Source organism: Anopheles merus, chromosome 3L (assembly GCF_017562075.2).
Source record: "Anopheles merus strain MAF chromosome 3L, AmerM5.1, whole genome shotgun sequence".
NCBI lineage: Eukaryota > Metazoa > Arthropoda > Insecta > Diptera > Culicidae > Anopheles > Anopheles merus.
Window position 1 is genome coordinate 11,511,376 of NC_054085.1, and position 24,575 is coordinate 11,535,950.

The following is a 24,575-nucleotide window of genomic DNA, read 5'->3' on the forward strand; positions in this document are numbered from 1 at the left end:
GGAACACGCAACGCCGGATTATGCTCGGATGCTATTTCACCGACATAAAGACGCCAACGACCAACACCCTGAAGCAGCTGCTTGTTGCCTGGCTCGCGTGCTAAGCCTTCCGTTCCTGTCCCAAATATCCTAACCCCAATATCTCCCGGGAGATAATGATTTACGCCTCCCTCGCACAAACCGTTGATGATCCCTGGCAGAGCATAAACGTCACCGAACGAGCAGCAACCTTCAATTAGGCACCAGATTATGACGCTTCAACGTAACAGCTTCTTCCGCCGGCTTAAGCCGCCACGTATCGCGGGCGCATCTTCTCGCGAACGTGAAAGGTGCTTATGCTCAACGGACCGTTTGCCGAGACGGTTTTTGCTATACAAGGTTGCACATACACTCACCCTTCTGTTGGCTACCGTGCGGAACGTGTTTACGCTACCCCTGCCAGTGGAGAGCCTGCTGTAATCGTCTGGACCGAAAATGGCCTCCCAGGATTCCCGGATGCAGCAACAACAGCCAGCAACATTTCCCGTGTACACCAACGCATTTCCAAAAGGATGATGGCTGCAGGAGTGATACAAAAAAAGCTCCCTCCCCCTTTACACCCATCCACACAGATATATCATGCTGGTAACACTCCATTAGCAAAAAATTATGGACAGTAAAAACGTACCGAGCCGCCACTACAAATTTTAATGGCCTTGAAGATTATCGTTTTTATCCCGCGTTCGTTCTTCGCCGTATCGTGCAGCATCACACACCTATTCCGAAAAGGGTTCGCTGCTTGCGAGCAGTGAGTCTTTTGCTGAGAGAATGACAGTGAAGTATTCAAATTAACTGGCGGTCCTTTTTTCGGGTTGGGCAAGGGAGAAAGTCAATTTTTCTTCCTTTCACATGTTTACTTTTAAGTGCTCTCGGTGCCATAATCGGGTCCCATTTTCTATTTTTACACACACACAGACACATATAGGGCACATCAAAAGTCCAAACCGCCCCTCTGTTCTAATTGTTTCAACCTTTAATCATCAGCTCGACACACATCAACACCCTATGTTTGCATCCCTATGCAAATGATGGGAAACCCCGAATTGGGTGAACTTCAAACACATCAAAAGCCATAGTGACAGAAAGGATACATTTTTTGTTTTGTTTTTTACGTACCTATACAAACCAATTCCAAACTCATGCTGAGAGATTTTCGTCATTGAAAAACTTTTCGAATCTTAATTTCAACTGACCATGCCCACCAAACGACGAACCCGGTTTCTGGAGTGGTATCCTTGGACAATGTTGCCCCTTTGCCCGTTAGAAAGGGATAAACATGCCCAGTTTTACAGCAAATTTGCATAATATGCGCCACACACTGTCATTGTGCTGATGCCGCCCCATACAGACATACATCAGAATGAGTAAGCGGGTTTTTTTACTACGATGTGTGTCCGACCGTTTTGCAGTTGATGTCCCTCCGTTGAGCGCTTTGTGTTTATTGTAAAGTTTAGAATTTGCAAAATGGGGCCCTCCACTGCGACCCTCTTCTCCACCACGGGGACCGTTTGCATATGAAAGGGTAATTTGTCATCGACCATTGTGTCTTCATTTGCAGTCCACACTGAAAACGAGAGCGACATGGACAGACCGACAGGCAGCGAACCCCAAACTTCGCAACCAAAAAGTCAATCATCCGGAAAATAGTCAACCCACTACACTGAGATGCGATGGAAGAGTGGGCATGTGTTTTACGATTAGCCGGCCAATTCAATGCGCTCAGCAGAAAAAGGTCACACACCACACCAAATGGCCCTTCAGCATCGGAAAAGATGAAATGTTTTCATTTTGGCAGCTTTCTCCTCCCCACTGGACCACAAACGGACCGGAACTAACGTCTCTTCCTTCCCAGCATTGCTCTCATGCATCGAACAACAAAGGGTGCTTGAGAAAGCCTTCGAATTAGCCCCAAAACACGGCCTCTAACTTCAAATAGCAATCAAAGGGGCGAAGAGGAAGAAGTGGCGGTGATCGGTCTAGTATGCAAATAATCGCCCGCCGCACGCCACTTTCAGCGCTCAAGTGCACCGGCTGCTCGAGTGCGCGATGATCCTTCAAGTCAATAAGATCGTGAGTGAGTGATTGTGAGTGATCGATGCAGATCAGTCATTGCGCAGTGAAGGCTTTTGCGCATGATAAAGCGCTGGCTCCTCTGTTCCCCTTGCTGCCCCCTCTGGTGCGATGTGCAAAAAGCATCTTTGGGACAGGCACACTTTTGCAACATTTACATATTGGGGGATGCGCGCACTTTCAAGGCGCGCGGCGATTATATTCGGCACAACCTTGACATTTCCAACCCCCGACCAGGTTAGTACGCCGATCTAGATGCCGCATCGCACTGACGCACTTTTCCATCCTGGGCCAAGCACACCATCCAAAGGGAGGTGGTGATAGTTTGCTCACATCGGGTGCACCCCTTTCGGCTGCATCGCGCATAACGCTCCTCCCCCCTTCGCGTGTCATAAACCGGTGCAGGGTTTGTGCAATGTAGGCACACGCAGGCTTCTCACGGTGGGTAGTGAATGTAGTTACCTTTCGCTCCGGTCGCCCGATGATGATCCGATGAAGACCCACAACCCGCTTCAATTATCGGAAATCGCCACCGCGTTCTTGGTTTGTTTTTAATCGCCCCAGTGCCAGTGCATATGACTACCGCATGCTCGAACTATCTAGATCGAAGGATAGCGTGCATCCACACCGACGCAAGATTCACGTAAGATGTCCGCCGCCGCTCGGGTGGTAAATTATAATTATTCTCATTGCGAAAAGGTGAATCGCTTTAATGAGATCTACGCTCACTTCTTACGTCCAAATCCACCGGTACTGGAGCTGTGGTTTTGGGGCCGCCACGAGTCCTCCCCATGTATCCCGAGGGGAGAGAACCAGTGTGGGTACGTATATTTATAGAATGCCAATCACCACCTGGAGGAGTAAATGTCACACACGCGGGGGGGATTGGTTTCATTTTTCGGATAAACTTCCATCATCTGCGATGATATCTCTAGCAAAAACCACCCTAACGACCAGTAGCGTCTCCCACACACACACACTGTTCAAGATGTAATAGCAAGGTCCCGTACACAATGTACTGCATAGTAACTCTGGTGTGCGCCGGTGGCAGTGACGGATCGACATTCGGTTTACGATATGCCGGAGGTGATGATTAAACTACTTACCCCGGACTCCATCGTGTGCGAGTGACCACACGACCAAACGCAAACCTCAACCGCCGGCGACACTCTGGCGACCTGTCCGAGCGGCTGTCCAGAAATAGACCAGCGCTACAGACATTAATCTTACGCGCAATCTATCGCGTTGATCACTTGTGGATTATTGATGGCTGGAAATAAAGACTCCATCATCTCACTGTACAGATGTTTCTCCCTTAAGCTGGAAAAGATTTCAATTTGTTTCCCCATTTAGAAGTGTGTTATACGGTTTTATTCCAAGATTCTTCTCTAAGATGCCGCCCAGAAGTTACGCTAATGTCTGGATGTTAGTTTTTTCCGTATTGATATCACTCCCGCTCACGCTGACAGCATCGGCAGCATGATAATGTCTGCCGAGGCACAAATCGATTCCACCGAGGGATATTGTTATAATTCAACCGACCGTGCTGTTGCGTGCCTTGCGAAATGGCGTTGCAACGTGTGCACGAACTAGATCAGACATCCAGACCAGGAACACCTTCACAACGCAACACCTCCAATGATGTGCCTTCCCCCCGTCTTCTCCCCACACATCTTTGCTTAACGCTGGTGTGCTTTATGAATTCATAACTCATACATAAATTATTACTTTCTTCATACCTCCCCGTTGGGGCTACATCGCTTCCCGGGGTGCTTCTCACTTTTTCGAGTGATTTCTGTTCCCTAGCAGTGCCATCCGCACGTCCGCCCACAGTAACGGAGCAACGGAGAGAGCCGAGATGAAGAAACAATTTCTGCTGCTGGCTGTGGACGTACCACTCCACTCTCTACATTGTGGTGCATCTTCGTTCGGCTGTTGATCTCCAGCCAGGATTTGCCAATGTTTTCCACATAAAACGCTTCACAAGTACATTGCTACGGTAAGCCGTAGCCTGCGCGCTTTTTGCCATAAATTTTCCTGCATTATACCGCGGGTGTACACTGCTGACTGCTTTTCCCTCTCACTAAACCCCTGGACGCGGGCAGAAGAAAAGTGCGGAAAGTGTATTCACACCAACATTTGAGCTTGCGAGGGTGATTCGTGACGGCTGCAGGTGTGCAGATGGTTCGTACATTCTCATCAGCCCGACGATCTTGGGAATGTGTTTTGTCTGCTGGCACACTGCGGCACACAGCTGGACGTTCTCGAGCAAAACCGAGGCGAGCAAAATAAGTTTAAAATATTCGCCCTGCCCCCCTTGTATTCGGACGACTTTCCCCGGGTTTTTTTTTATAAATATTTATCGGCAATTCGATACTTGGCGAAGGATCACGTCTGGGCATGTTTGGGGAGTTTCGGTTTGCCACTTTCCCCAACCCGACTGATGGCCATATGTTGTGTGGTTTCCGGTGTACACTCCTCAACAGTTTTCCCCAATTCGCAACTACAAAACAACAACGCAGCCAACACAAAACGGAGTGTATCATCGGGTATCCTTGCATCGGGATAAGCTCCCATCTTCCTCACCCTTACGATTGAATGCGAATTTATGGCCACCGGTGCAATATCACCGGCGGCTGGCTCACCTTTACACTCCCGCACCATTTGAAAGGTTACATCGTTTGACTATTTGTAGCAATTCATAGCGAATGAAAATTTATTCATAGTAGAGAGCATAGCTTTGATTTGCTACAAACGCTGCTCCCCGACGACGCCACGTCGCGCGGCTGGCTATTGGATGCAACAGTTTGGCAATCGATACCTCGTTAGGCGAAATTGAATTGGCATGTTTTATCATCACTCTTGTTAAGAGACTTTGAGGAGAGAGAAAAAATTATACAAAAAAATGGTTTGCACAAACTTGCCAGTTATTCATTTAATGTAAAATGACTCCATTTTTTATTTGCTTAGAATCTTATGTTTAATATTCTGTTTTGTTTTGTACAAGAATTTTAATTAAACTATTACCTTTGTGAATTCAATTTGTAGACCTTAAACTTCAAAGTTAAAATGTTTCTTTTACATTAGTACTTAAGTTAAACTTAAGTTAGTGTCGAGGCCATACACTTATCAATAAAACTAATCGAAAAACTCATACATTTATTATTATTATTAACGTTTAAAAATGACACTGTAACTATTAAAAAGCGGTTAAAATACAACCAATAACGTGGCAGCGCAGATGTCCATTAAATGACTGTGTTGACTTGTTAAGACCAGGAGAAGGTTTAATTCCCATCCGGGGTACCATTCAACCTTTTGCTCGGGTACAAACGCGTTGAAATGTCTGACCAGGTACAAACTAAAAACTAAAATTAAAATTAAAATTTACCTCACACTTAAGCTTCCACATTTTAGGCACAAAAGAGTTATCCAATCCAATCAGCAACACCTTGACTTGAAACTTTTACTCGACCGACGAATGACTTTCATGATTGCTTAAGTATCATTATCTAGTAAACACTTTCGTTGTGGGAAACCGATCAATAAGATGGTCAAATTTAGCTTCTATGTACGTTATCGGCTCAATAAGCACTACCTAGAGCCAGCGAGAGTAGCAGCGTTTGTCTAAAGCATCCAACAAAATAGCACAAATATGCTATCATTCACTCGCCTGGCAAATTGCTCATCAACCAAGCAAAACTTCCACAACAGAGATGTCGTCGATGTCTTAATTGCATGACCCCATACTCCCCGCCAAGCAGACCGAATTATAGATGGCATGTCAGTAGTTATGTATTTTCTTCTGTGCCATCACAGCCATCCTCCGTCTCAGTTTTGATTAATGATCAGGCTGATTAATTTCTTGCCAATTCCAGACACTCTAATTAACACATTAAAGTGGAATAATAGAAGAATCGGAGACACATTTTTTCCCAAAACGTAAAAACACCAGCCAATTGTGACAGCTTCATAACGAGGCACCAATTGAATTTCGTTTCGCAATACACCGGCGCGGCGTTTGTGCTTAGCAACAGATTGAGCATCACAGAGTATGAAATAAGTAACATTGAACTACAAATGTCTTCGATTATGCCAAAATCAGCAGGTACGCGCATCAAGCACTGACCATGGCATTCACCTCAGTGCGCACGCGCACGTGAAAGTACGGGATGAACCATCACTTGCCTGCTTGCTCAGTACTCTCAAAAACCCCCCAGGTACATAATAATGTGCCTTCTTCAGAAACAATAAAGTGTCTCTAGGACACGCCGCTGCAAATCCTTTTTAATATCTGCCGGTGGCGAGTACATTCTCCTACTTATCCCTCGATCGCCCGGATCGATTAGTACTTTTACGGATTATTACCTTTTGCAAAACCGACCGACATCATGCCGCTCCAAACCTTCACGCATCCACTAATGGAATCAATAACCTCAAAAAAGCATCTCAAGTAACCGTTCCCCATGGTGCAAAGGGAGGGGAAGGCCACATTACCCAACCCAGACCCAAATCCCATCGATCTCCGCGCGCTTCCTTCACCGGCTGATTTATTTGATCAGCAATTTTTTCACTTAATTTCACCACCACCACCACCATGGGGATTCTGTGGTGTGTCTTGAGCCATCTTCAGCCGAAAGGCGGATCGAATTGGGTGAACGAAAAACTCGGGCTGCCGAAAACAAAAACCTAATTCCGCAAGGGCGCAAGAGCCCACACCGGTCTCGTCGGCTACGGACAGTCACTAAATGAACCAAAAAAAAAAAACAAAAAAAAACATAGAAAAAAGTGACATGAAATTGAACGGAGCCTCTCCACAGTATCATCTGCTTCTCGGCAAAAGTGAATGTACTCCCACCGCCGTACGCAAACATGTAAAATCGTACTATCGAATGCTCTGTGTGTCTTACCGAAGGGAGGGGGGGAGTTGGTGTGATCGAACTAAATTTCTAGCCTTCTCCAACTTCTGCTCCAAGCCTCCAAGGAACCTCCAAAAGCCATGGACGGCGACGCTCAACCGGAACGATCAACTACCAGCGATCATCATCTATATGGGGAGCTGCTGCTGCTGCTCCACTACGATCTACAACACAATCGATAATGACGTCTTGAGAATCAACCTGCCATTGTTAGTGACGGGGGGTGTTGAGGTAGACCATGGCGGGGAAGATACTGCCACCACCACGCACCACGCAAGACCCAGAGATTGGACACCCGCGTGCCACCAAAACTGGGGGGAGGTTATAGAACACGTTCACCACGCGCCGTAGGCTCTTCACCTTCGCCGTCAACCCGAAGACCGCCGTGGCAGGGGTTTTGGACCGTTCGCGGATTATGACGGGGGAGTTCGTCTTCAAACGACAACACTCGAAGCGACCGGGCCAGGCCTTCTACCGAACGGCCGAACTCCCCCACCGACGGCCCCCGTGCAGCGTTCATCATCATCATCAGCATCACCCTCTGCTCATCACCATCCGGGTGTGTGTTAGAATCGGCGAACGGCGTCGCGCGCGCGTTGCTTGTGCTTATATAAAACCGCAACTCATCTTCTACAAGCATTAGTTCAGTTCGACAACTCCTCGAAGCTTGAAGCTTCTCTTGCGCATCCACACACACACACAGAAACTGTGTAGTTAACAGGTGTACAAAGCTGCGTGTGTTCAATATTTGGATAGTGCATTATTCCCTGTTTTGCACCATTTTTCAAACCACTGCCTTTACGATGGTGCACAAGACGGTAATGCTCGTCGCTAAAAGTTCTGATCCTTCAGCAAAAAAAAACACAAGTTCTAAAACCCATTTCTCCTCCTTCCGGTACATCCAGCTGTTGCTCTGTGCATTCCTGGGCCTCGCTAGTGCAGCCCGGCTCGACAACCTGTACGGTGCTCCGGCCCCAAGCGCCTCCTTCCAGGGTGGTGCCGGTGATGGCAACCTCCTGAATGCGCCGCGCCGTGACCAGTCGCCAGCCAACCAATATCTGCCTCCGTCCGCGCAGGGACAGCAGGGCTACCCGTCGGTGGCACCGTTGGGTCAGCAGGGCCAGCAGCAGTCCGGCTTCAACACGTACAATCCGCAACCTTCCGGACCGGGATCGTATCCTGGCTCGGGCAGCGCCCCGAGCGGACCGGCCGGTGGAAGCTTCCAGGGCACGAACTACCAGCAAACGACTCCCATCCCGATTCTGCGCTACGAAAACGTCAACAACGGTGACGGCAGCTATCGATTCGAGTAAGTATTGAGTGGCATCGGCTGCATCGTTCAGGTGATTGATCGGCGCAGGGGTTAAAGGCTGCGCTATCAGCACGGTGTATCTACTGATTATGACTAATTAATCACTTCATGAGCTCATTCGTTTGCCGCGAACAAACGATGTTCATCATTGAATCGTGTATGTGTGTGTCTATGTCTGTGAGTGTGTTTGATTGTGCTTAGATTGTTACAAAACGTCCCGATCGTGCTAAGTGTTTTTCTACAGTACGATGTAATCACAGATTAAAAGTTCAACAATGTGACTTGCTGCACACAAGGAGTTCAATGTGATGTGCAATATGGTTTGACCAGTGTGGAGAGCTCAAAAGTGCATCGAGTAGTGATTAAAACGCATAAAAAATATGGTCACGTACAGAGTTGCTGAATATGAAGTTGCTGGAGATGATTCACAACAGATGGGGGCGTCGCTATTACACACGTTCCGCTGCACGTGCAACTATGAGTGATGTGAAATAGCTTCTTCCTTTTACATGTGAAATTTTAACTAATCAGTGCTCTCTGGTTGCTTTTTATGTGTACAGTAATAATCAAGCTTACTAATATCGCGATTTGTAATGCATTCGGAGTCGAGAAAATGAACTTCAAAGTGATCTTTTTCCATACAATAATCCATCAAGACGATTACAAAACCTATCAGACAGCGACTAGAATATCATATACACGCGTGTATGTTTGTTAAATTTTTTAACCAGCTTAAGTCCAATAATGAAAATCCTTTTCAATGATGTATTCAGCCGGTCTGAAATAGATTCAAACGCATGACCTGTGGTGTACAAGGCCGTATTCTTCCGTATCGTGCCAAATGATCTTCCCTACTAGAGATCGTTTAAAGTCGTTAATATTGCACGAGTTTTTGTTTTTAGATTTTTATGCGCTATTTGTACCCAAAACTCGTAGGTCATGAAGTTAAACTCAATTATTCACGATAACTTGAAGATCATGTAGCCCGTTCCAGTTCATTTTAAACCAAACAATTTCCAAGTAGCCTATTCGACAGGTGTCTTTTTATAAATTCAATTCCCTTGATTGCAACCAAATTAGATTCGACTAAAGTTATCCCTTAAACTAAGTCATTAATTAGATCCAATATTTAAAACTCCATCCATCTTTCTGTTTGCTTGCTCCGCACAGCTATGCCACCGGCAACGGCATTCAGCACCAGGAGGAAGGCTTCCTGCGCAACCTAGGACCGGAAAAGTCGGAACAGGTCGTGTCGGGCGGCTACTCGTACACCGCTCCCGACGGTCAGCTCTACAGCGTCCAGTACAAGGCGGACGCGAACGGATTCCAGCCCGTCGGTGACCATCTGCCAACGCCACCGCCACTGCCCCAAGCGCTGCAAGAGTAAGTACCGTACGCAAGCCTGCGCTGTTTGGCAAACGCAAAAACGCTAATAACGCGCTGTATATCACCCCCCCTCTCACTTGCAGAGCGTACGATCTCCACGCTCGACTGCATGCCGAAGCTGCCGCCCGGCCCCAGAACCCCGCCTACCAAGAACCGCAGGCCCAGTACGGTGCACCCCAGGGTGGATCCCAGCAGCAGAGCTCGTACTACCCGCAGCAGCCTCAGCAGCAGCAACAGCCCCAGTACCACCACCAGCAGCAGCCGCAGTATCAGCAACCGCAGCAACCACAGTACAACCAGCAGCAGACGCCCCAGTTCAGCTCGCCGAACGCCATCCAAGGTTACCCGTCGGCACCGGCCAACCAGTACCTGCCACCGGCCAAGCGGCAACAGGGCTTCAATCCCAACAGTGGCTACACTTACTAGAACCCTGCGCTGCCTGCATTCTATCGATTTCAGTATTTATTTGTGCTCCCCAAACAAACAAACAAAAACCCGAACTCACACGCTAATAAACCAGTGGTGCTGCTAAGATACAAGCGCGCGCGGCACACACACAACCATTGAGGGTGAAACCCTTCAAACTTCGAACTACTTGTCCCGGTGTGTTCTACTTTCACTAATAAATTCCGAATTCTGTGAGGTGTTCTTGTGACACTTGTAAGTCAGTTATTGAGTACGACCTTGTCAAGTAATGGAGCAAGTTACCATGTGTAGCTCCTGATCAAAATCCTGAAATCCTTTCTCCCGCTCCGGAGCGTGTTGGACAATGTTACACTCGTACATAAGAGCTTCAATGCGCTTCCAAAATCCATCTAACCTTGCCTAAAATCTGAAAGCTCGCAACAATCACTCGGATCTACATCGGAATCACGAAATCGAAGTCAAAAGTCAAGACCATGACCCTGACATTCGCCACACTTCTTCTTCCCACTCTCGGGCCATAATTGAGTTAAAGGCGCTTTTCCAACTGCAATAAAAAGGCATGGCTTACACCATTCGGGCATATAAAACTGTGATTGTCCGATTGCTGTTTTTCACGAAAAGTGGCACAACCCAGCGGCAACGGCAACACAACGTCACAAATCTTGCATTCTTGCAAAACAACCGAAAACCCCCGTACATCACCGTAATGAGCTTTTGTACAGGTGGGCGCGCTACTGGCCTGCTGGTTTTTGTTTTACCTCGCCAAGGGGGCCCGTGTTGCCTACTTTTCACGCTTAACCAGCCGCCGAGAGCCGCGGTTCTATTATGCAAACCTCATTCAGCCTCTTGCGGGTGTCCCCCCCCCCCCCCCTAAAGAATGCCCTTTCGACCCATTCGGTTGCGATGCTCTCGTGTCATGTCAAAGGGGAGCGAAGGCGTGGTGGTGCCCGTTGTGATAGCTACTGTACTGTTTGTCGCTTGAGTGCGTTACGGCTCTTAGGCCGTGGGGCAATCTTCTCCACCAGAAGTGTGCGAACTGTCGAAGCGCATCTTTATGGACTTCCTACAAACGCATACAAACCCCTCGTGCCAGGTGCAACGTGCAACACCGAACACGCCAGTGGGCGCTAGAGATGAAAGACAAATACAAATCAGTCACCAAGCGCCCGAGAGCGATAAATCAAAGCACGGGCCCATAATTATCATAATTTATGTTGTGAAAAAAATTTACGACCCACACGACCACAATCACATACTGCGTGTGTAGGGGAAAGGGAGTGAGAGGTGATTTGGATTTGGACCGATAAGATTGGCTTTCTTGAAGCAGCCAAGCATACACATGGACCCACACACGTAGCAAACACCTGAAGTGGGTGCATTTTTGTACACGAACGGTGCAACATTCTCCTTCAAAAGTGCGTCCCTCTCCTCTGGTTTGGCGAGAAAAGGGGTGGGATAGTGAACTGGGGTCACCGGTTCGGTTCTGTTCGATTCGGTTTCTATGCTATGATTCTCGCGACGGGCGGCCGATCATGGGTTGCCGATAATGGACTGATCGGTGATAAAATCCGCCCCCAGCGCACCATACATCAAACAACGCGCCAAGGTGCGAAAAACAAAGCAATTGAATTGTTTGACGTTGGGTTGATACGAAAGTGATGAAGTGCTGCGGTGCTGCGAAGCGGAAGAGAGATTAGGTATGGGGATCACGCTCGTCAGATAAGGAACCGGACAGTTTCAGTTTTGTACGGCGAGAGTTAATTAATTTAATTGACACACTCGATGATATTGCTGCTGCAGCTATCGTTACGTTTGATCGCTGTGTGACAGCAAAATGCATTAAATGCATCTGTATTCAGCATTCTTATTATTAAGGGCGATAAATTGCAAATGCATCTCGCAAAGTAGAATTGAAAGCATCACTGACGGTACGACCTAGCTCGGCATCGTTCAACGTATTCTATTGCCGGACGAATCGGTTTACGGAAATCGTATCAATGGGCGAAACCATTTCTGCAAGCGATTTATGATGTGGCCATCAGAAACATTGTTGCGGTACAGGTTATCAGCCCGTGCTGATCAACGCATTGTGTGACTAAAATATTAACTGCAACATAGCTGTCAGCAAAGGTGTCAATCAGTATTTGCCGTGAAAAGAGGCGATTTTTGGTATTAGGTTTCTATGCTATGATTCTCGCGACGGGCAGTGTTGTTTGGAACCATTACATTTAATTTTGACATCGGAGTATGTTCTTAAATTCTCCAACATTTGTTTCTCTTTTAGTTTTTGTAATCAATATTTAGTTTAATTTAATATTTATTATTCGATGGACTATAAAGCCCTCTCGAGTTAAATTGTGTACAATAGATAACGAACAGAACATTCATATATTTTTTTCACTGGACGCACTTCGAACATTTCAACGTGAAGTCAATTTACCTATCTTCATTTCAGGCTCGTAGAGATCATCAATTAAATTTAGTGAACGGTACATACAAACAAGGAAATTGCGAGTGCCAAATGTTGTCCGGGTTTCAGCGACTGCCAGCATTGGCCGGCGACGGAGTATTCTGGCAGGAACATAGGGGTGAATCTGCGAAAAGATCTCGGGACAGGCGATGGCTCCGTTTCAGATTCCGGTGAAAAATGCCAGCCTGTCGTGCTCGGTCGTGCTAAGCAACAAACACCTAGTCCTATAGTCGAGACGATGCGGCCACTCACGGAAGGCGAAGCGCGTTACGTTCCGTTGGTTGAACTCTAGCCGCGCAAGTGCCCGAGTAGATGCAGGTCGTCAAACAATGCTAGCGTATTCCAGCAGCGGTCTGATAAGTGCGCAGTGCAGTGTCTTGAAACACATAGGATCACGATGCTCGCGCGTCATGTTTATGATCAAACCAAGTAGCCGATTCCAACTAGGGACTACTTGGGCTATCTGTTCCTCGAAGGAGAGTTAATCATCTAGGGGGACTCCTAGATCCTTGACACAGTACACTCTTTCGAGGAGATCGTCAAGCGTATAATTGAACTACGCTGGAGCTCTTGAGCGGCTGAATGAGATTATGACGTAGATTCATTCAAAAAATTTAGATATAAAATTACTGACAAGGTCACTTTCAAGACATCTCCATCACATCGTATTAATGTCAGCATTGTACGCATTTCTTGAACATAACCTGATCATTTTACTTGAAAAATTACTAAAGGATGTAAATGATATTTACGAAAATATGCATTGAAGTCCCTGTTTAGACTTACCATCCCCGAATTTAGTCATGTACATTTGTATTGATTCCTTTAAAGCTTTATTTCTTAAAAATGCCTCTTAAAAATGTTGTCTCTGTCATCAGCGTTTTAAATTACGTGGTATTTTCCGCAGATCTAACCTGGGCCTCTAGGAAACATAAACGGAATTTCATTATGTATTACCATTTCCGTATTCTACTAAATTTTATTTTAGTATATAACAAACTAACTTTGGACATGCAAATGTAAAATATTTATAAAACTTCTTGATATCTTGTAACCAATTTCAAAATAAGAAAATAGATCAAGAAATTTAGATAGCATCAGAAAAATTCTGGATAAATGGTTTCTGAATTTATAACACAAAATCTTGGAGAAACTGGGAAATTGAACCAAATAGCGAAATATTTCCAAAAATGCACTTTGTGGGTTATACTGTATAATGTACGTATATTCCAAGCGTACTCTCTTGAGTAGTATATCCACCGTTACTATCAAATTGATGCAATCTTCTATTCAAATTTGCCGCATAATTCCAGGTCCTCCTATAGAAGCTTTCCAAAGTTCACCATTGTCTAGAACGCCTTGTGCGCCCGAAAGTCATTTTTCTCCATCAGTTCTATCACCAACGATCATCCTGCTAAGGAAATGTACCATCGCCAACCTCAAAATACAATTCGTCCATTGTCCCGCAGCCCTATCGCACTGACCCAATCTCAAACCACACATTTACTGACAGTTTAAATTGTACACCAGCGGGACCACGGTTCTCCCGATCCGCCATCCGATACAGGAAAAAAAGCTTAATTTACAACCTGCACAGAACACCCACACACATATCTGCAGACACCCACAACGAGGCAACAAAGTAATCACATTTGCGTGATACTTCCATATCAATTACCCGACACGAGTTCGCAAGCATCCGACACTTGGGCATGGGATCGAAGTGCTTAGTTGGCTGGAGCACCTTTTTCCTTTACCTTTTCCTGCACCACGCGTTTTGGGTTTTTGTTCTCGATCGCACCGGAATGAAAGTTCAATTGCTTAGCACCCCCTGCTCCGAAATTGGTGGAAAAAGGCAGCGAGTGGAGTGAACCACACAACACCCCATCCCGCACACGCGCCTAAGCACTCGTGGGAAAAGAAATTACAAAACTCCCGTTGAGTGGACCGCGAGCACTGGGCACTTGGGGCGGGCGTTTGCGGTTCGGCAAAATGCTTGCACCCGGGTTGCGGCTGACAAGTCTTCGGACAAAGCATATAATTCAACATCGTACGTGTACAAGTGGACCACCGGTTAGCAGGAGTAATGATCTGGGAAAAGCTTGCCTGATGGATTTATTATGGACACTGCCGGCGTGTCCTGGGTGACGTGAGACCGCGCCTGAAGGAGCCTGAAGTTGCGGTGCGGTTTCGGAAGGCATCTAGCTCCCCACCAACTTCTCCATTCCTAAGACGGCCCCGGGCGCTAGCACGCTCACGCCGGGAGGCATGATTTATGGTAGTCTTGTTGCAGGACTTACTTTTCCATTAGTGAATATTGCGCGAAAGAGTTTCCACCCGTTCCAACACGAGCTTGATCTTCCGAGCAAAGTACAAAAAAAACAGGACTTCCTACGAAGTTTCCCAATTTCGGGTATGAACGGGGTTTAGTTTGTGCGGTAAACGATTGTTTTAACGATATGAAATAAACTCCCGCCGGACATTAGCACGCACACACGGTACTTTCAGGGAAAACACATGTTCGCTCTGCATGCTCTCTGTACCTCCGAGGGGGAGCAAGACAAAGAATCAATCGGTTAAACTTTCCACCACTTTCAATTGACCATCTCCCATCTGATTTGTGGCCAACTGTCTTTTATGGAGATTGGAGGTAGAGGGCGAAGATTAGAAACCCTTTGGAGTTTCCTGCCGAGGATCCTTCTTTCGCCCTGTCTCTTTTCTCTCACTATGAACACAACAAAAGGATGCATTATTCATATTGGAAACTAGAAAACTTTTCCTCACCGTTCGATAGAAGGAAGTAGGAAAAACCTGCTGCAGGTTTTTGTAGCCCAAACATAAAACCAAAGCGCGATAAAGAATCGCTTCTTCCGTATCCTTCTTCTGCTTCCGCGGTACTACCTGGCCTGACAGATGATTCTGGTACACGATTGTGCAACCACAGCGGCGGGAAATGGCGATGGGAATGAAAACTTTTCCAATACAATTCATCTATCTTTCTTTCCTTTTTTTGTTGTTGCTGAGCTTTTTTAAGATGTACGAGCACACGGGAAAATCTGAACGGACGCGCACATAGCCGGCAGCGTCAGGGCTGGAATCCAATTTGATGTCACATCGGCTTACTTATGCTCCCGAGACTTGGCTCCAGTGTCTTTGTGATTGCATTTTCGGTTAATGTCGTGCAGATGGGTGTGTATATGTGTGTGTCTACCTTTTCCTGTCTGGAACTCTTGACTCTTGGCAGCTCTGTTAAAACTTCATTGCTTTTCTCAACGGATGAATTCAGTTAGCACAAACTTATGACCCTGTCGGGACATTCTTTGTGTACCCCATCCTGGAAAGGTTTTTTTGGGGATGTTTTTTTTTCGTTTGCTGTACAATCAATGATATTAAATTGCATCAAGAAATGTTTTCAGCTGATTGCTTTGCTTGCTGTTTTCATAAGATGTTAAATTTTAATGCCAGAAAAAATGTTCTCTCTATTTGATCAGTTGTAAATGTTTTTTTAGAACAGATTTGAGACCCACCAAAATGGCATTTTTGGTACTATTTTTCATTCTACTTTTTTCGCATGTTCTTGTTTTTTTTTCTTTGAAGAGCCTTTCACCTAGTTGAAATTATTCGTATCTTGTAAGTAAGCGAAAGTATAAATCTTCATGCGTCACAGTACTGTAGAACGTCGATTATCCGGGGACCAATTAACCAGCGAATTAACGGTTTAGCAGCCCGTGCGCATGAATTTGACAGATTTTCAATCGTGCTAAACATTTGCAGCTATAGGCAAGTTGAAATCCATGTTTTTGTAGCTATTAAGTGTCTAGTGATATTTTCGAACTTCATTTTTATTTAAGAACATTTGTTAAACTTATATTTATTAAATAAAAAATATTCCGCTAATGATATATTGGTCAGTAGAACGTGAACTGTTAGTATAACGAGTGAATTTTATAACTGTTACATAAATTCGAAATTTATTGGACTATCATCCGTGGAAATCAATAAACCGGCACACGTCCGGTCCTGAGATGGCCAGAAAGTTAACGTTTGACTGTAAATGAATTATCTGTCCTTCGCCGCATTACTCTCAATATTTTCACATATTTTGAAAGAAATATATTTTAAATTGCACTTTCTTTTTCACTTCTTCTGCCTCAGTTTGAATCTTTAAGGTTACCTCATCCCGAACATATTTAATAAAAGGGTTTTGATAAATAAAATTGTACAACTTATGGCGTTATAATGCAGAAAGTCTATATATGCAGCAGGAAGTTTCATTTGAGTTTTTATTTTTTCCAAATTTGATCGACCAACTTAAAAGAAGAAAAAAACTATAAAGAACCATGGAAAAGTTTAAATTATTGTTCTAGTTATGCTTGAAGCGATATGAATAATGAAATAGCATCAAATTACCTTCGCTTGTCTTGTTTCAATTTATGCAAGAAGCGAACACATCTTCATCCAAATTTCCACTCTGATAAGTTTCTACACTTTGCTTATAAAAAAAAACTGACAATTTGCAACAATCTTCACCCTTTAGAATTCTGTGTACAAGCAGTTTTCCCGGTCCCCACTACGTGTCTTAAATTTAATTTATGATCATTTTTTCTTATAATCACAATGTTGCATCTCCATCCAGACCTCGTGTATTTCAAAAATATCTTCTTAAATAAAAAAATACGCTACAAATCTTCAAAAACTTTCGCCAGACTAAAAAAATGCTACAAATTTCTTAACACAATACCGTACAAATTAATATGCAGACAATGCGGCAGTCTTACACTACACCCCCTACATGTCCGGGGAATTGTTTTTGCTTCAGGTGACTTTCGCCGATGATCTATTTTACCCTTACCCGGGGCTCAAAGCAACCTGGGCAACCAGGAAAAAACCCCAGAACGAAAATTGCACCATAAAATATCGCTTAAGTGTGCAATAATACCGAACTGCTCTCGTTGCAAACGTATCATTCAACCGATCGTTCGTCTAAACATTCGCTAACACTGGATGGCCACGACAGCTTCCCGCTCATTCCGCCCCATCTGCCCTGCTGGGTTTGGGTGCTTGGATTTTCACCCATTGTGCAGTTTGCCTGCAATACTCGACATGAATATGCAATGAGCCTCTGGGCGGACGATGTACAACGCGCGCACTCAAGTAGCATTCATGCATCCCCCAACGGTGGTCCTTTGCCAGCTTATTCAGCTTAGAGTATTTTTCTATAACAAACAAACATCTAAATTTCCGTATCAACGGGACCGATCCTGCTGCCGATAAGATCGGCAACATAGACGATTGGCGGGGGGAGCATACCAGACTAAGCGCGGCATCATCCGCGCCCCAAAAAAACACGTCCGTGAGGTGGAAAAACAGGTGCAGATTTTCCACCAGCACGCCCCTGGACAGCGAAACGGTTCGTGTCAAGAATACTGGAGCTCCACCACGGTGTGTGTCTGTGTCACATGTGTTTCGCGACCGTTCGGCCATTGACATCCCCCATTGGGTGGCATTCGTATGCCACCCGTCGAGCGTTAATTAAACGGAATGAAATCGTATAACTCACTCGGCCCCTGGTTCGCGGGAGCAGTAATGAATAAATCCAGTCGAGAGTGTTTGTGCAATAGAGAGGCAACAGCAGAAGGTAGGGAAACGCTCGTACACTTTCAGTTTAATTTAGCTGTGGTATGAGTCGTAGTTGGTTTGGAAATTCATTATTTGATGTAAAAATTTATTCGATTTTTAAGCAAATATTAGATTAATACGATTATTTATCTAATTTAAACAGTATAAATTTCAATCTGTAATTTAAAAACAATAGATCTTCAATTATTTTTTTTTTTGAAATTTTGGCGTCAACCTTGGACATTACTCTATACAGATTTGATGGGTTGCCTTTACATAAGCTATTGTATTTAATTATAACTGAACCCATGCTAAAACTTCGAAACAATACGCCAATACTACTACATGCCCTGCCTCTCTCTTGCCATAATCTCACTGTTTACTAAACCAATAAATCGTCCAGACGAAGGATTGAACTTCCCATTCCAAACTGTCAACCCTATTTTCCAATCAACCGGTTCGACGGATAAAAGTTCGCTTAATTTCAATCAAACCTCTTGTGCCGATATACCGAAAGCGATCCTTTTGCTTACTTTCTTTTATTTTACTTTGAAGCATGTCAAATTTGCACGTCTTGTCAAATTGATTCGGATCGCTTGCTTTTTTCTTCGTTTGGTGACCATTTCTACGGTCAAATTAAAAGAGACAAACCGCCCTAAGTAAATATAGAAAACCCGCGATCTATGGCAAACAGCGAGAAAATTAACATTCACTCTGCCCAACTCGTCACCAAAGTGGGAGGAACATTTTGTGCTCCAAGAAACCCAACCAGAGAACCTATTTGCTGGGACAATCCAAGTACAATCACACAAACCAAGTATGACTGCAGTAACCTGGAAGGGAAACAGCCAGCCGCAACAAACGGAAAAAACGGCAGCGTCAAAAAATCTCATAAAAATGTAAATTTTCAATAAAAATCGGAGTCTTAATCCTATTGCACCAACCGTCCGTCTTTGCCGCGCCCAACACGTTGCTGATTAGGACCCACCGAAATCGAGGCCAGAGCCAATCGTCAGAGCCAATAACAAACCGGAACGGGAGAAGGGAGTGTTCACAATTCCAGTTCTTGCTCATTTTTTTACCACGTTTTATGTTTTCGCCTTTTTGCTTCACATTTTCACGTTGATGCGTTCGGCTGCCGACTTTATCACCTTGAATGAGGAAGCGCTACAATTCAGGAAATGCCGCCGGCGTAGAAGCTGACGATTGCGATTGCGATTGAAGGCACAATTTGCACGAGAGCACGAGCGCTAATAATGAACGTTACTTGCAACGAACTGTTATTGATTCATTATCGATTTGATTGATTGATCATGCTGCAAAATAATGTTCTTTTGTAGGTTTATACGCGCTGGAACTCTCTAACGAGAACTATTTTGCGCTTATTTGGATGAGATGATAAAGAAGATTGAAATATTATCAGTTATTTTTAAATGAGGTATAATTTTACTCAGCTCTAGCCGTCGTTTTAACATTTCACATCACTGTACGGAATATTTCACACTTTCACTGTACCGAAGAAACGAACTAAATGCTAAATCAACACTTTGCTTTCTACCACGGGGGTGTAGCTCAGATGGTAGAGCGCTCGCTTAGCATGTGAGAGGTACCGGGATCGATACCCGGCATCTCCAGTGATAATTTTATCATTTAAAACCTTTTTCTTTCGTCAAAGAATTTCGTTCATGATACGTGTTTTTACTGATAAACAACGAAATGTAACGTAAATAGATACTAATTGTTTTAAAGAGGGGGAATTACAGGGTTCTCACAGTTGTGGGACGCTTTTCTTCATTGATTTTTTCCTATAACAAATATTCTGATAAGTTGGGATTTGGACTCTATGGCACACGTTTTGAACAAGTTGCTTGAAAAATCCTATTAGATTTGTTTAAAAAAGGATGCTATAGAGTCCAATTCCTATGATATAGAGTTCATTTCCTAAAAGAGAGTCAAAAACTTGTCCTAAAACTGTGACAACCCCTGAAAAACCCTGTAAGTACAGGCGGGTCCCCGAGATACACGATTATTGCGGACCAAAAACGGCCATAAAATACCGCGTATCTCGAATTTCCGCGTAAGTCAAATCTCGTGATTTCCAGCCAAAATATCACTAATTTCCTCAAAATTTTACAAGTAGGGGGTGATTTTAGCCACTTAACTAATTATTTGATATGATTCTGACTAAATGTAACAGTTTTAAACCTTTTGAAATGATTTTTAACACTCGATCAAAAGGGAAATTATTTCGCATTTTACAATTCAGTACATTTGGAGTTAAATCAGTACAAATTGCTCAAAAAACTGTTAAATTTAGAAATCCACGTATTGCATAACAGGTAACGTGTATCTCGGGAACTACCTATAATTAATAACACTATTCAAATCAAAGATATACGCAAATATATTGTCTTAAGATGGCAATTATCACTGTTTAAAACTGCCAGTGGTTTAGAGTAGTAACACAAATAATGTTGAAATATGTTGAGATTTATTACATGTGCGAACTTTTCCATAAGATACAATGCAGATGACCCAGCTAACGCATTAAATTAATTTAATCAAAAAAATTAACCATAAAAAAACTTTTGCATTGCTTCCGTTGATGAACGTTTTAGACTAACAGTGATTAATATTTTATTTCTCCAGTACTGACAACAGTACGTCCAGCAAAACCCACAAAAAAGGCAATAAAACGTCTGTCTAGTGTTCCGTCTGAATATCTTGGTCCTTTTGGTGCAACAGAAAAAAGAAAGAATCCTAATCACAATACGTAAACGATTCGCCGAGCATAAATTCCCAGACACGCACGTACGCAGAGCAACGGCGGTTGCACGTCGTGCTTGCCCTGTTCGCCTCACGCTTTCATACAGTTTAGACGCGCACCGTGCGAGAGTGGCCACGTACTGTGAGCGACCAAACGAGCGATGGTAAAGCTTTGGAAAAATCCTGTTTCACGATTGTTTTTCTTGTTCTTTTTACTTCCATTTCTTCCCCTGTTCTAACCGCCGAAACTGCAGCAAACTGTCAACGGGTAGATCATACGTTGCCCGCCAGAAATAACTTCACCAAAGCGCGGCAAGCCACTCTCTGCTACCAGTCGTGAGCCGGCGGCTTCGGTGCAATCCAATTCCCGCGACATGGGATGGATAAATTGTTGCCCATCGTGTCTCTCCGTGTGGCGTGTGTATGTGGTTTAACACGGCAGCATCATCTATCGCACGGGTACCAACACCACCCGAAGAGCCTGGACGGCCTGTTGTTCGGCCAGGGATTTCGCACGACGCAGAAGTTTATTTACTGCAGAGCTCAAGCCAACCAATCCACAGCAGCACAGCACGCGGCGACTGCTGCGGTAGTCCCAAAGCGTCGATTCATCTCACCACGGGACGGGAGCAGGATAACGTTTTCGCGTACAAATACGTATCTGTTGCACCACTCGCATTCCGAATGCGAGTCTAACAGCGTGTCTTACTGCATCGTGTGCAGTTTGAAGTGCGAGCAAAATACATTGGTTGGAGGATGAAAAACATTCTCGTGTCCCTGAGGGTATGTTTGTATACTCGGTGACTTTAAAACTTCAACAGAAGAGAAGGTTTCCCAGTTCCAGACTGAATGACATACACATAGACCTACAAAACTTAACACATTTTTCTAAGCATCCCATTACCAATCAGATACTCAAATGATGCTCTTATTTATCTGGCCGTCTCTTCTCTAATGGCCAAAAACCCCAACAAAAAGACCCATCCCTTTGAAACTCTAAATACTTCCCCAGGAATCCTTATCATACCAGCGGTTGCACTGCTTCACACTTCATCTTCGACCAGTCTGCGTGTGTGTGTGTGTGTGTGTGTGTGTGTGTGTGTGTGTGTGTGTGTGTGTGTGTGTGTGTGTGTGTGTGTGTGTGTGTGTGTGTGTGTGTGTGTGTGTGTGTGTGTGTGTGTGTGTGTGTGTGTGTGTGTGTGTGTGTGTGTGTGTGTGTGTGTGTGTTGTGACAATCGGGTTTTGCCTAACTCCCCACTCGATGATGATCCCATTCTCCCCAAGAAAAGAGAGGAAAAAAACCACAAACCACATGGCGCTTCTGCACATGTTGGAGCATTTTCCAACACATAATTTCTGTACGATGTCGATGTGTCCAAAAGGGCATAGAGTAGAGAGGAAGACACCGGAAAGGCAAATCGGCAAATGGCGTCCTTGTTGTCGCATGCATCTTTTGGCCCAGAGTGCTGTCTCTACCCGCAGCCGCGTCCTCAGACCACTAGGCATCAGTATGAGGTTGAATGGAAGTGACACATGAAACATTTCCATATTTCATCCCTCGCACATCCAGTGCTCCCCCCCCCCCCCCACCCCCTGGCAAAGCCCATCCCAGCGATCGTTGCAAAGAAACGACACCCAAAAAGTAAAAGAGGAAAAGGCACCCACCAGCTAACACCCCGGAGGGCAACCACACACCACACGCACACCCAACTGGTTGAGTTGGTCGGTCGAGGGAAGGCCAGTTGTGTATTGAGAGCATAAATAAAATAAATAAAATTATTATGCAGGCGAATATTTGATGTTTTGATGCTGTCGAACCTATCCGCCGGTTAAACGGGACCCGGCCAGCACCGTATCGACCACCCATCCCACCCAGAATCCGGCCACAAAGAAGGGAAGAACCCCCAGGTTTCGGGACGGTTGTTTGGTTTTGAATATTAAATGGTCGTCCGGTGCTATTACCCGTGCAACGTGAGGTTTTTCACTTTTTAACTTCCGTGACCAACCCGGGAGATGCTGTTTTTTGTCAGGGCAGAGCAGCCGCTTTGTTCCATAACAGTTTAGCTAAAGGTTTTCCTGTTTCTTTTTGCTTTGCCTGTGTATAAGCATCAAATGAAATTAAAAACTGGATGCAGTTGTAATATTTTCCGGCGTGTCAGTCGTGCGACATGGTTTCCGCTAAAACAGATCTACCTGAACAATTAGGAGCAGGATAGACAGAAACAGAGAGAGAGAGACAGAGAAAAAAATGGCAGACCAATTAAATCATTGGCTGACAGTTTATTTTGTAAATGAATTGTGGCCGTTGGAAATTGAACAGATAAACTTTGTACGGAACGTGATGGATGAATATTTCATTTTTGACACACAGGGAGGTAAAATAACAAACAGGCAATCGTACAGAAAACGGATAGTTGTTAGTTTACGTTCGAATCAGTAATACAATACGGACAACTATTTTCAACAACTTTTGGGTAGGCTCAATGGTCCCATGGACAGACTAACCGACTTTCACAAGGTCCGCATTAGCTCGAACCTGGACCGGACCTAGATGAGAGACTGATTTTAACAATGAAGAGAATGTATTTGGTTATTTACAACATCTCTGCTTTTTCCAGACTTGTGTGTTTATGACAGCTTCTGAATAGTTTTCAGATGTTCTATGCAGCAAGCAAATGCATGTTCAAGGTAAAGTTGCAAAGTGAGATTCTCTTTTAAAAATTCCCTTATTAAAAATGTGTTCCTCTCATTAGATGAGATAATAAGATCTGTTAGAACATCCAACCCCATCTCATTGCATCTGATGTCAATAGACTCATGGATGGCATCGGAAGCGGAAAGAATGTTTGATAAATCTTGGAGCTCGTTTTAGAAAACAGGCGGTTCCCGAGATACACGGTACCTCTTATACGCGGATTCGGCGATACGCGGTTGTCTAAATTTGACAGTGCTTTGAGCAAATTATACTGATTTGACACATCCATTGTAAATTGCCAAATAATTTCCCTATCGAATGTTAAAAACCATTTCAAAAGGTTTAAAACTGTTTATTTCAGTCAGAATCGTATCAAATAATTAATTTGGGGGCTAAAATCACTTGCAAAACTACACGAAGATGAGTGATATTTTGGCTGGATATCACGAGATTTGACTTTCGTGGAAATTCGAAATACGCGGTCTTTTGCGGCTGTTTTCGGTCCCCATTAACCGTGTATTTCGGAGACCGCCTGCATTATTATTTAGTGTTGCAGTGAAGTAGTTTGAAGCTATTCCTATAGTCGTCCTCCATAATAAACATTCAGATATCGCTCGATCCAAAATACAGAAATTCCTTTTCCTATGTTGAATTGAATTGAATGGAATCGAACATTTTAATTTATTAATAAATAGTTCAACAATTAGTAAACCGTTAAATCTCGCTAAGGTAAATCTTCAAGGTACCATCAGCTTAGAGAGATATTCATGTTTAGGAAAACTAATGTAGATGTTGCAATGATGTATCTAAATAACCACGGGAAAAGCATGGAATACTTCGAACAGGTTTTGTGAATTGAAGCCCAAAAACTCA

At 44.4% G+C, this 24,575-nt stretch overlaps 2 protein-coding genes and 1 non-coding gene across 3 annotated transcripts in view; 2 read left to right on the forward strand and 1 right to left on the reverse strand.

Annotated features, from left to right (window-relative positions):
- The window catches only part of LOC121598501, a 112,048-nt gene that overhangs the window by 79,578 nt on the left and 7,895 nt on the right, over window positions 1–24,575 (reverse strand). The window lies entirely within an intron of this gene.
- LOC121598502 (pupal cuticle protein 20-like) lies at window positions 7,651–10,317 on the forward strand. Its single transcript, XM_041925442.1, has 4 exons — window positions 7,651–7,846; window positions 7,934–8,337; window positions 9,511–9,723; window positions 9,810–10,317. The coding sequence occupies exons 1-4, from the start codon at window positions 7,832–7,834 to the stop codon at window positions 10,150–10,152; spliced, it is 975 nt and encodes a 324-aa protein (XP_041781376.1). The 5' UTR covers window positions 7,651–7,831; the 3' UTR covers window positions 10,153–10,317.
- On the forward strand, window positions 19,803–19,875 carry Trnaa-agc. Its single transcript has one exon. It is a non-coding gene; the product is annotated as a tRNA-Ala (tRNA).

Coding starts and splice junctions, on each gene's coding strand:
- LOC121598502 (XM_041925442.1), top strand. Junction 8,338..9,510: donor GACGGCAGCTATCGATTCGA/GTAAGTATTGAG, acceptor TGCTCCGCACAG/CTATGCCACCGGCAACGGCA. Junction 9,724..9,809: donor CTGCCCCAAGCGCTGCAAGA/GTAAGTACCGTA, acceptor TCTCACTTGCAG/AGCGTACGATCTCCACGCTC.